Source organism: Pyxicephalus adspersus, chromosome 12 (genome assembly GCF_032062135.1).
Source record: "Pyxicephalus adspersus chromosome 12, UCB_Pads_2.0, whole genome shotgun sequence".
Lineage (NCBI taxonomy): Eukaryota > Metazoa > Chordata > Amphibia > Anura > Pyxicephalidae > Pyxicephalus > Pyxicephalus adspersus.
This window is the reverse complement of record NC_092869.1, coordinates 45,589,900-45,608,215: the sequence shown is the minus strand read 5'-3', so window position 1 is coordinate 45,608,215 and position 18,316 is coordinate 45,589,900. Positions and strand designations below refer to the sequence as shown.

General features: G+C 42.5%; 1 protein-coding gene and 1 long non-coding RNA gene across 3 annotated transcripts; both read right to left on the bottom strand.

The window, feature by feature from the left end:
- Positions 1–634: 634 nt before the first annotated feature.
- Positions 635–10,331, bottom strand: CALM1 (calmodulin 1). Of its 2 annotated transcripts, none has more exons than XM_072428822.1 (6): positions 10,204–10,331; positions 7,113–7,143; positions 5,422–5,565; positions 4,333–4,439; positions 4,110–4,245; positions 635–3,207 (listed from the first exon to the last, which is right to left on the bottom strand). In XM_072428822.1, the coding sequence occupies exons 1-6, from the start codon at positions 10,204–10,206 to the stop codon at positions 3,179–3,181; spliced, it is 450 nt and encodes a 149-aa protein (XP_072284923.1). In that variant the 5' UTR covers positions 10,207–10,331; the 3' UTR covers positions 635–3,178. The 2 variants fall into 2 exon arrangements, with proteins under 2 accessions (XP_072284923.1, XP_072284922.1); XM_072428821.1 differs by lacking the exon at positions 10,204–10,331 and adding an exon at positions 9,879–10,035.
- A 1,075-nt stretch (positions 10,332–11,406) lies between these two features.
- LOC140342582 (uncharacterized) lies at positions 11,407–17,953 on the bottom strand. Its single transcript, XR_011923101.1, has 3 exons — positions 17,484–17,953; positions 12,564–12,720; positions 11,407–11,465 (listed from the first exon to the last, which is right to left on the bottom strand). It is a non-coding gene; the product is annotated as an uncharacterized lncRNA (long non-coding RNA).
- Positions 17,954–18,316: the final 363 nt, after the last annotated feature.

Sequence of the window (18,316 nt, the reverse complement as noted above, 5' to 3'; positions counted from 1 at the left end):
CCATGGAGCAAGGAAAATGTTTCTCTTTTAGATCACATGGATGGCAAATACCAGGACAGACATAAGGAGGTGCAAACAGCTCCTATGCCTTCCTTAATCTCAAGGGCTCCAGGTAATTTCTGCACCAGTGCCCACTGTTTGCCATTTCCACTACTAGCAAGGACATTGTTTACCTGAGGAAGAGATGGCAGAAGGGTGCATTGTGGGAAGATAGCAGGCCGGCAGAGGCCATGTATCCTAAAAAGATCTGCTACAAACATCTTGGCCAGAGGTCTTGTGGAGTCCAAGCCTGGAAGGGTCAGAGCCATTTTGAAGGCCTACACAATATTAGGTATGTGCATACTTCCCTTACATGTTTGGCATCATGGAATTCCATTTTTTAAATGGGCAGATCCATCAAGACATAGGTTAAAGAAGCAGAGTCCCCCCCCATCCATGTTTAAAAATGTTTGGAATGCCTCCTTTGCTAATAAAGCAGAATTTAGATTATATCTGATCAAAGTATGCAATATTTCCTTCATGGTGCTTAGGTGTTTCTGAAGATATCAGATAGAAGGGAGGAGTGTACAGATTATTCCAAGCAAGTCACTTAGCAGGTATTCACCACCACTGCAATAATGGAAGACAGAAGTGCTTGTTTGTTTTTATTTGGCTTTATTAGATTCAATTGCAATACATGACAGCCATTTACTCTATCCCAGGTCTTTTGTTTCAAGGCTTAGTATTATTTCCCTAAAGTGCAAGCATGGATTCAGAATTAGCACAAGCTTCCAGTCATGGCATGGGTAGAATGAGTGCAGTAGTCCACAATATCTCTCCTGCAAATTTACCACCCGTGGTGGCCGAAACAAAGATGACAACCAAAAAACAAAAGCAGGCAGTAGACCCGCACAACTGCCGCAAACATTCACTGCGATTTCATTTCTTTGGCATTCTGTGTAGATTGAGTTACCATTGAATGTGGAGATTTAACATTTTAATAAAGTTTAGCAGCCATACTACATCTGTTGTCATGAGAGGAAGACCTGACTGCAAATGCCTAATGATAGCCATTACATTTTGAAGCCATTTTGGTTAGAGGGTATGCATCTGGAAAGCAGTTTTAATGCCCAATAGGCATCTTTACCCTGGATGCAAGCTTCAGTTCTAGGCAGCATTTATTCATTACAATTCACCCTGATCTACAGTGAAGCGGGCATGTGCAAAACTCAAAAGTCCATTCTCCAAAGAGGAGCCATCATTATCTCTTAATAAAACTACTTAGGTTGTATCAGGTGCGTCAAAACCCGAATGGTAAAAACTCATCCCCACAAGCCTTCAATCTCTACGACTGCTGTACACAGCCTGAAACATGGGATAACAGCATACACATTAGATCCATATAAAAATATCTGCGAAACTACTAGTCACGCATCCAACCGTTTCATGAGTATATATATATCATCTAGTCTAGTGGGTTCAATCAGAAGAATACAGCCTCATCACGAGAACAAGCTGCAGACTTTCCTCAATAGCTGCGGCTTCCAAATCGGCAGCACTCTGAACGACTTTCCGAGCTGCTGAGGCAACAGACAAAAATCCCTGAACCCTCCAAAACCAGCTTAAAAGAAATCATAACCCACCACTTAAGCTCTATTCGTAAAACCAGATCGCCAACCAAAATACAATAAGTCACCCTCTCTGCCTTGCCACAAAGCATGAGCTGAAGATTGATAAAAGAGACCCGACCGTCAATCTTCAAGAAGCGACACGGCTTTTGCATGTGAAATGTAAAGAAACACTGACTAGGTGTCAACAGCGGTTAATACCTAGGATTCACTTCAAATTTCTTGATTATCAAAATTCAGATTACAGCTAAAATGTGCCTTATAGGTCTGTACACTTTTGTGCATGCAAAAGAAAAAAAAAATTGAATGCTCCCTATGGAGAGGGGGGGGGGGCCAGGAAGGGTCACACTTTTAAGACTTTGCAAAAAACGCTAAATTGAGGCAGATTAAGTGAAAAAAATTTAAACATGAAAAAAAAACGTGCAGCAAAACATCTACCGTGGACCGGTAATCTGTGCATGGCAAGACCACTCGCCCAACAGCAAAAAGAGCCAATCGCAACAGCCTGTACAAAGCTCACAAACCAATGGAACACTACTAGATAAAAGGTGGAAAGGATTCTCTAAAAAGGAGACGTTCAGGTTGCATCTAGGATTATTTGAAAACTAGCTAAATAATGAAAAAAAAAAAGCAGTCTGTACATGGATGGATGAATAAATTAAAAAGGGTGTCAACAAAAAAAATTTATGTTAATGGTCTTTTATTGGAAAAAAAAAACAAAAAAAAAAAATAAACTAGCATTTACAACTTGGAATGGACATATTGAAGTTTTTTCTTGAACAGCCTTGTTGGTCGTTGTGCTGTAGTCCTATATCGACATAGGAATCTTGTCGGCTCCAAGTCTGGTACAGACGTCTAAGTTTACGAGAGTCCAAAAGATGCTCCCCAACGGTGAACAATTCTTTTTAAACAACATGAATGGTAAACAGCCCGACTCCCGTCTCACTCTAGTGCAGCGCAAAAACCCAAGATCGGAAACAGACATGCCATCTTACAACAGGGTTGGATCTTGAAGCACACTAGGTACAAAAGAACCATTCAACCAGTAAAGGGAAGGGGGGGGTTAAGATTCCCTCAACACTTGCACCCTTCATCTATTTTTGCTGCATACCATCCTGAGGTATAAACCAATTTTAGAGTAAGCCAGCTATGACAATTTATACTACAAATTTTAAACACAATCTGCCAAAGACGGCAGATTTTTCTTTTTGATAATTTGTTTTAAATACAAATCAGACTGTGCTCAATTGTCAAGCTGCATGCATGTAAAACTGGCCAGCCCAAACAGTGTAGTAATCGTTTTAGCAAATGGAACTTAAGGAGTCCTTTAAGTGCTTCCTTGTTGTTAAAAGGTAGTACAAGTATTTATATACTGTGAAACTTGATGTTTAAACTCATCTTTTGGGGACAGGACCACCAACCATTACATGCAGAATTTTTTTTTTGTGGACAGAAGGTATTTCTTGACATTCAGTTTTGCTATACAGAAACAGAATGAGTAAATGAACATTTTTGCAAGAGGTAAGTAAAGGATTCAGTTTGATTCTAGAGGGAAAATGGGGGGCGAATCTTCATTTTGCAGTCATCATCTGTACGAATTCTGCAGAAAGAAACAAGAGGCCACGGGTTATTGGTTATAAGAGGACAGCAGCCTAACGTACTGAAATTGCGGCCTAATCACTCCCACCTCCTGCAGCCATGTCGGATATAGAATTCCATACTTCCCTGCAACTTCAGGGAGCATCAAAATGCTGTTATTCTACAGAATGCCTTAAGCCATTGAATCTGCCTATATACATTAGTTTCCCGGAGTTCCTACTATTCCCCCCCCCCTACTTTCCCAGAGTTCCTACTATTCCAACCTCCCCCCCATCAAAATGGCCAATTAAATTTAGTAAAACCAGTTTATTAGATAATACATTTCCAGGAAAACTAAGACCGTGATAACACCCATGTTATTGTAAAACTTCTTCAGAACTGAAGTGCAGTGAATGAAAGGGAGCGCACCAGGCACAGTCAGGATGGAGAGGAAAGGACTATATGATATTGCATTCCCTTCAGAAAGCTCACAGTGTGCAGCAAAAAAAAAAAAAAAAAATCGGCAATTTGGGTAGAGCTGAAAAGTCAGATTTTAGGTTGGAAGAGAATACCTAATACAAGACTAAGCTAGACAAGTCTTAAGCATATCATTGCAATGCAAAGACTCCGGACATGTAGTTTATACAGTACAAGACTTCATATCAGCAGAGAAACCCAGAAGTTAGTACAAAAACTCATCCCAAAACAGGTTACTCAGGTCACACTTCTATCAGATCTAAACAATTTAGAGATCACATTGGTATCCAGTACTGCAGCATACATAGGGTGCCTTCAAATACAAAGTGTTTCGTTTCATGTCAGACAAACATGATGGCTATCAGTACAGAATATATGGCTTTCCCTGAATGCCTACCAATTACCCAGGGAGAAGGGGGAACACCAACTATCAGCTTTTATCTTTACCTTCATAATTGACTTGTCCATCCCCATCTATGTCTGCTTCTCTGATCATTTCATCTACTTCTTCATCTGTTAGTTTTTCTCCTAGATTAGTCATTACATGGCGGAGTTCAGCTGCACTGATGTAGCCGTTACCGTCCTGAAAGAAAAGCGAAGGCCCTCTGTCAGTATTGCCTGTCATCCCTGCAGAAATCAGGTGTGACAATACCCAAAAATGTGCAGTTACCTTGTCAAAGACTCTGAAGGCCTCACGGATCTCCTCCTCACTGTCTGTGTCCTTCATTTTTCTTGCCATCATGGTCAGGAATTCAGGGAAATCAATTGTGCCATTTCCTGCATAACAAGACACCGGTCTTAGAAAATCTTAAGAAAAATTAATTTGTTAACTGGACGAACAGCCTGACAACAGCACACCAGAAAATCAGAATGTGGGCTCCCTAAATTTGTACCTAAAAGTGCATAAAAATGTTGTAGCTGCTCATCCTGGGCCCAATAGTCACACTTTTAAAATACAATGCAGACTAAATGCCACTTTAATAGCCAAAACACACACACCAGCAGGCCTCTTTGGGTAGGACAGGTACGTTATTCTGCCCATAGCCTGGAAGATGTTGCTGTCCTCTCCACCCACACCAGAGAAATCTCCTGCAACATCACAGGATTAGCCAGAAAACTGCAACTATTCTTATTACGTAACATGTTCTCGTGTAGTGAATAGGCAGACACTGGTCACATGACCCTACCGAATGACAGAAGCCAAATCTGTGGCTCTATTGCCGTTCAGCTCCCAGCCCTATGCATCACAGCAGTTTTTCATATAGTGTATTCAAGGAGAAATGTGACATACACAGCTTGACACAGGTTTTCTTGTAGTCCTGTGAGATATTGTCTTTTACAACTCACTGTATTTGAATAAACTCCTCACTGTCACTTTGACAGCTAGGAATTGTGGAAAAAGAAGCAGCAGGGCAGAGCATACAATAGATGCCCCATGTTTGTAGCGTAATGTCAACTGGTTAAAGTAAACCTGTACTTAGCAGCAAGCGGGGCAAACTGGTTATTCCAATTGTTTCTCCTTTCCAGTTGCTCACATTTAGATTTTCTATTCTTCCCCACATTCAGCACTGGCGCTCTACTCTCAATGTGGAAGTCAACAGGGTTTTCCTGTCTTCACGGCCTGCTTCTGTTTAGTTGTAGTGGATTGAAATGATGGAATTTGGCCAGGCAGAAAGCAAGAGTTAACTGCGCGGATCCCGCACAAGTCACATGACTAGGCCACAAGCTTCATATCACATTCAGGCCACGTTAAACTCACCATCAGCATCAACTTCATTAATCATGTCTTGCAGCTCAGCTTCAGTGGGGTTCTGACCCAGAGACCGCATGACTGTTCCAAGTTCCTTAGTGGTGATGGTGCCATCTCCATCCTTGTCAAATAAGGAGAAAGCCTCCTTGAATTCTACAAAACAAGAACACAAACTTTACTACAACAGTTACTAAAAATGTAAAATATTTAATACATGGGGCAGGTGAAACTAAAAGTGCAACACATTAAAAATCTATTTAAATTAAAAGATAATCTAGGAATAAAATCACATTTAGATGTTTTTCAAAGATTAAAAAGGACCTGTCTACAGAGTAATTAACCCCTCAATAGTTGTCACATGACCAGGTTACCCTGCTGCAAGCATTCCCTTCCATTTCATTTCTGTATTGACAATTCCTTTGGTGAGTGGGCATGGCCTTTATTGAATGAAGGAAATGCTTTCACGATTAATGGGTATTGCTTTCATCAAAAGGAGCAGACAGAATTTGAGCAGAATTCTACTTTAAGTAAACACACCCCCCCCCCCCCCCCTTTGATGTGCATTTCACATAAAATGAAATTGATATACTGATGCCACTGTAATTTACCAAACCCTTTCATGAAAATATGAGCACAAACCGAGCCCATGGAGCAACACCTTACACCCACAGATGCAGAACTAGTCTATCTGGTTACAAAAAAGTCATAGGAAAGAACTGACTGTAAATATGTTGCAGCATTTTCTCTGACTTATCAGATAAGCGACATCCGATTTCACAAGACAAACTGCAGAATTTACTACTGCCGTGGGAAAGCCTGTGAGCTGCAGAATGGATACCCTGGAGAGTCTATTGAAGCTGCAAGTTTCTATAATTCTCTAATAAGGAACCTTTGTGATTATAAAATGGCCAAAAAATGTATTTAAATAAAGACCGAAGCTGGAAATTATACCAAGTATATCCAGAGTAAACAGTTTTATGGGTAATAAATGTTGGGGATGAACCTTTTATATTCCAGCTAAATCGACCAAAGTGACAATGCAGACTCTGCACAACAGAGCAAAACAATAGAAATGGATTAATAAAGGCTGACGCTGTACTATCTTGCCACAGCATCCTCCCTAACCAAAACAGAGGTGGGATAATCACAGACCTCCCCCCAGCCTATGACTGGACAGTGAAAGAAAAAGCAGAACAGCAATGAGATCGGTCCCCGTTTTCTCCACCTATCAGCAAGTCCTTGTCCAGCACATTGACTCCTTGTGTCATTTCTCCTGCTCATACTTTAGCTGCATGAGGATTGCTGGGGTGAATACCAAGTTTTAGTATAAAACATTTGATGCATTAGAATAACTTGTATCTGCCTAGAGATCTGCTGTAAAACCTAACAAAGGCATAGTTATGGCAGCATTTATCGTTAGATCTGAACGTATCTGTCAATTTCTTCACTGGTGCATCATTAGCTCGTATGATAATGTGAAATAATTCTGACACTGGTTGTACAATGCATCAGACCTTGCCAGATCTGCCCTCCTATTTGTACAATTTAGGAGAATGTAATACGGGGAAATATCTCCTGCAAAAGGTCGGTGTAAGCTACAAGCAGCTACAGAATTTGCTTAGCAAACAGGCTTAGGCAGGGTCAGCATTCCACATCAAATTACCCAGCTCAGAGGGGGAGGAGGGGATGCAATTACTCACCAGCAATCTGCTCTTCAGTAAGTTGGTCTGCCTAAAGGAAGGGAAAAAAACAAAAATCAGTAAACAAAGGCTATGATAAAATGATTTCTCATAAGATTTCAGGCTATGTTGGCTTTCATACAGGACGAAGCAGACATTGTAACACGCCTGGCCTTTCCTAGAATACAGGGCGGGGCAGTGACACGTCATTCACAATCCCGACACAAGGTACACCGGTCAGAATCCAGACTTTGCCACTGGCAGTCAATAGTAATTGCTAATCTACATTGTAAACTCATTCACCCCTTGGTTAATCATAAAATAAAAAAAATGACTGTAATACTCGATTATAAAATTTTCATCAAAGTAGGAAGAGAATTCTGATGGTTTGCAAGCAGCCATGACTATCAGAAATGTCAATTCTATATTCAGCTATTAAACTTTGTGCTGTAATTAGAGCCAGAAATTCACCATTCCTGCAGAACCAGCAACTCAGTAACTGCCACCCACAGCTTCTTCCCACCAGGGATTAAAAACATTTCTGGGGAGAACACTGCTTATGTAAATATCTTGCAGCCAATCACAACATAGATTGAATAAACAAATGGTTTTGATGATTGTTTATAGCACATGCAATCAAAATCACAAATTTATCAATGCAGGAAAATTATGTGTGCTGCACGGTTTGGAATTTGCTTGAATCTATCCTGAGCACTGCATGCATGGCCACGATAAGTGGATGTATTGCACAGGCAGTCATATTATGCAGTACAAGCCATGGAAGCGTCTGGAGGACATGCCAGTCAGAGAAGCATGGTCTCCATCTCTGGGATTCCCGTCCACCTGTAGCAATGTCACATTAAGCCTCTCTAGCACAAGCTTAAAATAACCTGGCTGGGTCACAGCTGGGAAGAGCAGAGCCGGAAACGTTCCAGCTAAAAGGAGATTAACATTTGATTCCTGAACCGCTAGAGGTGATTTAAGAGCAATGCACATTAGAGCCAATTCACCTGTCTGCTGCGCTCTGAAATAAAGCACGTCGCTAATCCGCAGCCACAAAAGTGCCGCAATAAAACAAATGGCCAAGGAGACCAAAACTCAAGTCAGGGTCTGAAAATACAGGAAAGGGTCAAAGATCCTCCCTGTACCTTTCTGCGGTGACCTAAAGACTAAAATGCAGCTCGTTACCTGCCGGCTGCACGGCGGCCATTTATGGTAACGATGTTACTGATGAACGACAACCCGACCCAGAAAACATAAAGCCATATATGTACAACGAGAGAGCAAATCCACGTCGCCAAAGGCTTGCAGCGTTGCATAAGACAGCCAGGCAATGCGAGCTTCTCTACCATCACAGATCTTATTTTGTATATTAAGTGGTTTGCAATGGGAGTGCTGCGCATTGCATATCTATAGCAACCTTGTTCTGCGCAATTCTGGCTGCGCGCATGGATTTATATGCGGCTCAAATCACCAATTTCTATGACCAGTTTATAGATACAGGGAACAGATTTAATATCTGCAATAGCTTGGTTTTTATATGGTTGATGCACAAATGCAAACCATTGTACACAATGGGAATTGTAAGGTAAATGGACCGTGATGATCCGGTCTGCCCCTATATATTGGCACAAATCTCGGTGCCCTTCCCTGGAGGGAAAAAGGAACAAACAATGGAGGCTGCTCCGCTTCCCCTTATTAACCAGTAAATAAAGACGTCTTCCGTTCTATTTCCCTCGACTGCAACCCAAAAATAACAACGCATGCCAGCTGTGGCGTCTGCAAAAACCATGCACAGGATATGGAATTCTATACATATAGAAGGAAAACCCATCAGCATGGAGTATGTAGACCGCTATATGAAGTTTATTAGAATATATGGAATAAATCAGGAATAATATGCAGCACCCAGATGTCTAAAGACCGGGCACAAGGGGAGGATCGCCAGCCTGGGCGATGATGATCTCCAGCGGAACATAAACGGTCTACAGACGCAATGACCAAGCAAATTGCTCAATGGCATGAGATTAAAATCTGTCATAGATTACACTTTACCAGCCCTGAACTTTTCCTTCTATGTAACAAGAATTTTGTCCAAAGAGCAAAACATTGCCATCCAATGCCAACCACGATGGATGATCTCTGGTTTTAGAGTCTTAAACCAACCTCATTTATGGAGAAAGAGGACTCAATATACAGCCAGCTCAGATCTGAGACTAAAGAACCCCCCCCCCCAAAAAATATCCACCCATATTTGGGAATAAAGGATCCCCCATAATATCCACCCATATCTGGGAATAAAGGATGCCCCCCATATTATCCACCCAGATCTGGGAATAAAGACTCCCCCCATAATATCCACCCAGATCTGGGAATAAAAGATGCCCCCCAAATATTCACCCAGATCTAGGAATAAAGGATCCCCCCCAATATACACCCAGATCTGGGAATGAAGCACCCCCATATTATCCACTCAGACCTGGGAATAAAAGATGCCCCCCAAATATCCACCCAGATCTGGGAATAAAAGATGCCCCCCAAATATCCACCCAGATCTGGGAATCACCCAGATCTGGGAATGAAGCACCCCCCATATACATTGCACAGAAAGAGACAAGCCAGCCATCTGCAACAAGCAGCCCTGAACCACGCCTGGTGCCGGGGATGCCACAACTATAGTCACCATAATGAAATGAATCATACACGAAACACAGCTACAATATACACATAAAAGGTTATTTCTGTAAAACACACCAATCACACACATAATACACAACATAAAAATACCTGCATGACACCTGAGTATATAAAGCACTAATAGAAGAGAACTCAGCAGGTCAATGAAGCAGAAAATAAAAGCCAATCACGAATAGTACAAGAGCAGTCTGCTGCTGTACAGCCAGAACAACAATACGCTCCCAAGAGGTTCTGCAGCAGCGCCGGGGACGCGCATTAGCTCCAGCGGTTGCGCGCTCCAGCTCTGGCTCCGCCCCCAACCAGCCGGCCGGGCAGAGCGAATTGCAGAACAGGCTGCGGAGCGATTTGAAGTCAGAGATCTTACAAGAACCGGAGCGCGGATCCACGCTCGGGAGGGAACACCCCAGTTACGTACCATGCTGTCAGCGCGTTACAGATCCGAGTGCTAAGAGGGGAACGAGACACACCGCACAGCGGACTTCACACAGTGCTGGGGGTGTGTAGGGGAACCGCACTGCTTTATAAGAGTGCGTATCCCTCCGCCATCGGCCACACACCGCCCTGTTCCGAGGACACGCCCCATAGACACGCCTTATGGACACGCCCCTTCTATTCTGCCCGATAAGCTGCTGGAGGGAGGGGGTGGAGCTTGTGTGATGCTGATTGTATAGGATCTGCACTGTGTGCAACTCCAACACTGATGTGACTGCACTGTGTGCAACTCCCAACACTGATGTGACTGCACTGTGTGCACTCCCAACACTGATGTGACTGCACTGTGTGCAGCTCCCAACACTGATGTGACTGCACTGTGTGCAGCTCCAGCACTGATGTGACTGCACTGTGTGCAACTCCAGCACTGAAGTGACTGCACTGTGTGCAACTCCAGCACTGAGTGACTGCACTGTGTGCAACTCCAGCACTGAAGTGACTGCACTGTGTGCAACTCCAACACTGATGTGACTGCACTGTGTGCAACTCCAGCACTGATATGACTGCACTGTGTCACTATTATACAATGTAACACTCTCTAGCCTCCTTTCTCTTCCTTTCTTTACTCACCCCCCATCTTTATTCTTCTCCTCTCAATATGTCTGTAGAATTATATGAATTGTTAATTTCCTGTTATAGGGTGACAACTCCCCACCCTGCCTCCTAATTGTGCTCCTGGGTTGTCACCTTGTCACATGGACTCTTGAAGGGAATGATTCCAGCACACAGCATAGCCCACTATCAGGAAGTTTGGGGTGGGGGATTGCCCAGGGCCCCTTTTGGCACAGTGCAGCGAGTGCCCAGGGCCCCATTTTCTCCCCTCTAAGGAATACCATCTCTGCATGTCATCAGATCAGCAGATAAATCATTTTATGAATACAGAGACAAACTCTGTTCCTGTTTCTGCTTCTAAGAGTGAATAACATTTCACCGGCTCTATGTTTTCTATCTATAACGCTACGAGTCATTCACTCTCATTACAGGCCCCACACAGCGTGAGGATTTTGAAGTCGATAGCTTTATTAGCATAATTGCACATATAAAAGGTCCCCCCTGACACTGAGCGCTGTGTGAAGACTTTGCATGAGCTGTAAAATCCTGATGAATGGCAGCACTTTTGTACTTACGTATTTTACAGCAGAGCTGAACTCCAAAAGTGAAGATTTTGTGATGGGATCATTCAGGCTGAACGCAAAGATAAAAACAATCAACCAATGTAAAAAAATAAACCCGCAATATTCAGCTTCAACCCAGAGCTTTCCCCACAGTACTTCTTCCTGCCACTAGATGTCCTCACTCTGATGACTAGCATCATACAACCAGCTTCTTCTGAGCCCCTCTGACTGGGTGAATGTGGCTTTCACCAGATGCTGAGGACTCCAGCAGTGAGATCTCTGCCATCTTCTCTGACTATCAAATGCCCCCCCCCATCATGTAATTGTTAAAAATGTTTTTTAATATAACTTTCCTTTGGGTTTTAGTCAGGTCATGTGACCTGTGAGCCCAGGGCAAAATGATGACGTACCCATAGGGCGTGTTCTTGACGACCTCAGCTTACAGGAAGTGGGGTGATAGCACTGGGCATCCATGACCCCCAATTAAGGCTAGCACTGAACCTTGAGTGAAGACACCTGGGGCATCTCAAAGAAGGAGGAGGAGCTAAAATTCCAGGACACCCAGGTGCAGGAGACATTAATTCTTTATCGTGTGAATAAAACTCAGAAATATCACTTGGAGAGGAGTGATTCCTAAAACACTGAATGTTACTGAGGGCCGGATCATCAAACATGCACACACATTATCAGGTGTCATCTAGATTTGGAAAGGGGCAATTAGCTGAGATCCTCTCGGGTTTCCCCTGTGGGGGTGCCATGTAACCCAGTATATGGAGATCATTGTTTCAGCTCTATGGTAAAGGAGACATTCAGAAAATGGTGTCAGGTAATCGGGATGTCAGATATTTTATTAATAAGTGGCACAGGTGAATATAGGTGAGTACAGGGAGCACAGGTGAGTACAGGGATCACTAATGAATATAAGGATCACAGGTGAGTATAGGGAACACAGGTGAGTATAGGTGAGTACAGGGATCACAGATGAGTAAAAGGTTTACAGGTGAGTATAGGGATCACAGGTGAGTATAAGTGAGTACAGGGAGCACAAGTGAGTATTAGGATAACAGGTGAGTACAGGGAGCACAGGTGTGCACTGTATTAGCAGCTCTATAAATATTAGGTTTGAAATATGTCACTGAAAAGAGATTTTGGTTAAAGGGGAACTTACTCAGAAGTGTGGCTTCAGTCCTTGTTGGTGCTTGTTCCCGGTATCTCTGGTGATGAGACCTCGGTGTTTGGGCTTCCAGATCTGCACAGCCATTGTGGGCTCCACTTCACTCCTCCCCCCACTCCACAGGGTATTTTATTGGTGTGTTTTGTAGGAGCTGGAAATACAAATAATGTCTGGTTTAAATAAAGTTATTAGTGGTATGGAGTGTGCAGGATACAGCACAGCAATCAGAGCAATGGTGTGCAGAATGCAGTAAATAACACCCAGGCAGTATGGAGTATAGTAAGGGAGTATGTCATGTCCATCACAGTGTGTAGGGTGAGGCAGTATTGAGTATGTCAATTCCATCACAGTGTGTAGGGTGGGGCAGTATGGAGTATGTGAAGTACCCTGGGGGTTGTTGATGGCCAACCTGTTGTTGTTTTTTTGGAAATTGATGAAATTTTAGGTCCCAGCAGGGCCGATATCTTCTAATGTCATTGCTTACTTTATGATCTTTTTATAAAGGGAAAACAAAAATTAACTTTTTGTTTTGCTTTGGCAGACACATTCAGAGAAGATATTTCACTGAGGATTATTTGCCCAGCACACCATCTATGGACTGGCCAGGGTGATAGATATAAAAGAATGAATGCTGAGGATTCTATAGCCAACATCGGAATGATTTTATCCTAATTAATTCTGGCACGCAGATTACTGGGCTGTGCTGGACACAAACAGCATCCAACAATTTTCCTTACGCTGAATTTTTTCCTTCCAATACACTGACATTTTCAACAAAATTACTGAAAGCTGAATATAACCCATCAGTTACCGAAACTCAGGGTGTCACCTGCGGTGCAATGACAACATGGCAGACTGCAGGCACTGACAGGCCCCAGGGGACCCCGGAATACCCTCTGATATATCCAAGGCTGAGATTTAATAAAAATGCATTTTTCATAGCAGTGTGTTTTATGAGAATTCAGCACCTGGCCCAGGTACCTGGATGTACATTTTAGGGTACGTGCTTTTGAATGCAAGGGTCTCAGTGCAAAGAAAATAATGCATTGGGCAGGGCAGGCTGGGTAGGTAATTTGTGACGCAGGTGAAGTTTCTGATGCAAGCAGTTCAAAGAAGCATCAAAAGGCAGCAGCTTTCAGTTTGAAGTTCTGGTTTATTCTAAATATAAGGAGCAGTGACAGAATGTGAGAGGTAATTCCAGAGGGCTTGTTCAGACAGGCGATTAGCGACAATTATATAGTTGCGTCATTGCATGCCGGATGCCAATGTACCGCTACCCCGTGCTGTGCCCAGTCCGTTGTCTATTCAACCCAGTGAATGAACTGCCTGTCCAGCACCTGAGGCCATAACAAAAGGCAGCATGGATTGAGGTGTCTCCAATTACACATGGCTGTTCAGCAGCAACTGCACCACCCTAAAACCTGGCAAAGATCCCAATCATTCATTACTGTATACAAATAGAAAAATAAAATACTAGCGGGAGTTGAACTGTAGGCCCAGATTCCAGAGACATGACAAAACATTGGTGACCATTGTGCACCATTCACAAACTAGGTAAGTAAGGTAAGTATAACTGTGGAGAACCCAATTGTGTAAAATTCTATCACCTGTGCTTGGTACCAGATGGGTCATCATGGCAAGATGGCACTTGCAGCAGCAGTCTACTCTGTCTCCTCCTTTATGCAATTGTCCTAATAAGATCCCTACCTACTCTGTTCCTATTCTTCAGGAATTCCACAGATCTTTAAGTTATATCCTAGCCCTACTCTGAGGAATGAGCAGAGTTGTGTTGCAGCTGTTTTGGCGCTGAGAAATGTGCAGCATCCCATGGGCAATGTGCTTGTCAATCACTTTAATAGACTTGAGTAGGAATGCTTTTCAAATGCTTGCTAAGTGGTAATAAGTCGGTATGAACAATATCAAACAGAGGCTGGATTTCCTGTCCTTAAAATGCAACAGGAAATTAGTAAAATCTCCCAAATGTAAGGGGGAAAAATCTTTTTTTTTTTCTTTATAAATGCTACTAAGATAAGTTCACTTCTACAGCAACAAATTGGACTTCCTGTTTCCTCTACAACAGCCGTTCCAACACTTTTATCTCAGAGAAACCCTTGAAATAATTTTTAAGGAACTCCTGCTAAAACTAATTTACTTGGTGTCAGTGTTGGAAATTCACCAGATTCATTCATTCATCAGATGAGAGGACAGTTTAAGGAAGTCCTAGCCACCTCTGGAGGAACTCTGGCTGAGAGTAGCTGCTCTACACCGTGCTGCAAATCTGTATATACAGCCACATTTACTATATATGAAATTACATACTGCCATGGTTTCGCTCCTGTAATGTTCCCAGCAACCTTCAAAATCTTGCACATGCACCAGGTCTGGTCATACAGAATCAAGGCCCTATCTGGGTTATGGCTTTGATCCTCTCCAGGCTTCTCTCCATTCCTTGATCAAACTTCAGGCTTTCTCCTCAGACTCTCACAGCCTCAAAATCTAACACTGCAAAAAATGAAGGCTTGAAAAGTCTAATTTAGAACTTTATTAATCCATTGATCATTCGATTTTCTTTGAAACCATCGCTACATGAACCAAGTTTTACAGTTGGCTTTTAGGTTTGTAGGCTCCATTCCTGTAGATGTTGCCAGTTAGTTCAGGGGATGGATGGTTGTCTAATGCTAGACCTGAAATGGGGGTAGAATGTTGGAGCCCCTCAGAGCGCCATCGTGAAGCAATGCTACACTGACACTGTACAAGAAGAAGTGTAAATTCTGTGCATGTCAAGTAGCCGCACTCACTACCAGGTACCAGGACTCCTTCAGGCAAAGGTGTTTCCATTCACATTAACTCATCCTTTAAACACAGTTTATTTTTGCTTCAAAAGGAAGGCTCTCTGAGTACCGGAAGCCTAGCAGCACAGGCGGAGGCTGCACTGTCTGCTTACATACTGACTCACCCAGCTAGGCACAGCATTTGGTACTTTTGTGTAAAATGAGATTACACGCAGTTCGGGTACCTCAAACATCCTCTTATGGAGGCCATTAGTACTCTGCTGAGATGGCTGATGTCTTGGGAAGGCTCTGATCTCTGTAGGAGGATTACATTTTATATGGAGATTGGAGAATCAGAGGGCCCTTTAATGATGCAGCTATGGGGCCCATCACAAGGATGCTGCAGCATGTAAAACTCTCTTCTTTAAACCTTGGGAATAAAAGGAGAATTCTTTAATAGGATTTCCTGCAGTCTATCTGCAAAGTGAACCTGGCCTGAGGACATGGCGAGAGGAAAGAAACAGAGTTGGGCTTCACATACAATGTAATACCCAACACAGAAGAACGGAATGCCATTCATCTCTGCAGGAAGGAAACAAAAAGCCAAACTTACATACAGCCCTCATCAATCCATCAGTGCCACCTGGGAGCAAACCTTAAAGTAGAAATGCCTACCTACCCCCTACATACTCCAGGGCTGGAAAATGCACGAGAACAATTGGTAAACTGTGACTAAGTGTTGTCACCATATAACCTGAAATACCTAACACGCATCTCCATGGCAGGATCACTTGGTATTTGATTAATAAAAGTTGTGTGTATAACATTACCAATAAAGTGGCGGGTAATGGCTTCTGTAGATGTGTTATGCCGGTTTAGGAAATAGGGGACCCACATGTCAACCATTAAAGGTTTACAGAGGATTTCCTACAATTTTGAAGAGTCACAATATTCATCTATAGCTCATTACATGACACATTTGTGAGTGACATCATAAGATTAGATCATTTCTATTCTGCAGGTTTCCTGGGGAAATATACACAATCAGCTATCCTTTATTTCTTTCTGTGCCATCATTGGGAAGATTTTCTGTACCGTGACACCAGGAAAACCATGTCCCAAGCATCTTTGGTGTCATTCCGCCTTACGCACCGCTCTCTACTCTATCCATGTACTGCGACTTTGTGCATTGTTTGCAGTCCCTGGCTCCGGCCAACTGAAACCTTTCCACTGGTTTCTCCTGTTGCACAGGACATGGAAAATATTTCTCCATTCATGACATGGGTGTGTCAGGCCGCTGTTGCCGGAGTTGAGCCACCACGAGAATTACCACAGCGCAGCCGGTCGCCAGGAGGGATGGTTGCTAAGATGTTCTCGGGCACAAAAGAGGAGTCAGTTGGGACAGCCGGGGTGCTAAATATTGACACAGAAAACAGACTCCACGCACCTTGCTGCCAAACTCCGCATACAATGACTCAAGCCTTAGGGACATGTTAGACGGGCAATTTACTTGCAGCAATTCTCTAGTTTTTCTTTATTTCTTCTAACTTGATAATATTACAGCAATTTGTAGCTCAGTCTCTGAACTGCATTTATGCAAATGTCCAGCTCGCTGTCAAGAATTGCTACAGCTTAGATACAAGGGGGTCTATTTATAAAGCGGTGAATCTGACATTTGCTAAAACATTGGTGGAGAATCTTCTGGGTCAATATGTTTCAAAGGCAGTAATTAATTCAGTCTCAGTCAACGTCGGATTCACCTCTTTATAAATGAAACCCAAAATATTGAAAAAGAAAGTTTTATAACCGAGCACACAAATATATGGTGTACCATAAGCTTCAATACCAGAGATATATTGTGATTCTTCCCCAGCGTCTTCAGCAATGATATCGCAAACTTTTAAATGGTATTGAGCGATTTTCGCTGCTGCAAAATTTCTCATCTAGCATGGCCCTGGAGTCATCTGAGCTTTTTTCTCTGTGTAACAGATAATTGATACAATGTATCTAAAATACAAGCTTCTTAGATACAGAGTGAATGGTTAGAAGATAACCTGTTTACTGCTGTGTGTGCAGAGATTCACCCTTGTGGTGGTGACCATTGTCAGGGTGATACAAAGGAAAACCAAAATAAAACACTTACTTCATGTTGTCTTCATGCTGAGAAATCTCTTCTTTGGAACAGAGAAAACCATTTCTTTCTTCTATCCGAAACTAAATTAGGAGAAAAAAAGGAGTTAGAATTTTTACTTGGATGTTCCTTGCTGTATTCTTTTTTTTTGCACAGTGGTAATAATAATTTTAGCTCTGTTCTATCAGAAATGTTCAGTATACTGGAGGAAACTCCAGTAACCCAGACCAACTAATCATAATTCACTGTATATAAAGAGTACCTGTCATCTATTTAACATATTTGAAGTTCTCCTCACCCTCTCCACATCCTGGCGCTGTCCCCAACTTCTAGCAATACCTAGCAATACCAATACTCCAGCAATTGAGTGTCCACATTGTCCAACATACACTGTGACTAGACCAATCAAAGTTTATCAATATATATCACAGACTTTTAATTCTGGTAATTTGGCAGTTGGTTTCTGTTCTGCCATGTTGATTGGCTGTGCAAAAAATTTGTTAATCACTTCCAATAGATCTCAAATATCTGTGTGTGTCAGAGAACCAACAATTTTTTTTACAAATCCTTGTGGACTTATGATTGACAGATCATATTTTTTGCTCATTATTTTCATTGATCACAAAGTGCAGACAACACCGTGTGTTGCGTTAATCCATTACTTGTTTGCAATTCCTCACATCCAGATTGATCACTATGGGCTCTATTTATAAAGCAGGGAATATGACATTTCTGACATTGTGATTCCCACCAGGGAATGTTGGAGAGAATGTCTGATTCCCCGTTTTATAAATTTGAGCCCTATGTTTATGGCCGAGATACATTCTATGATTCAGTGACTATAG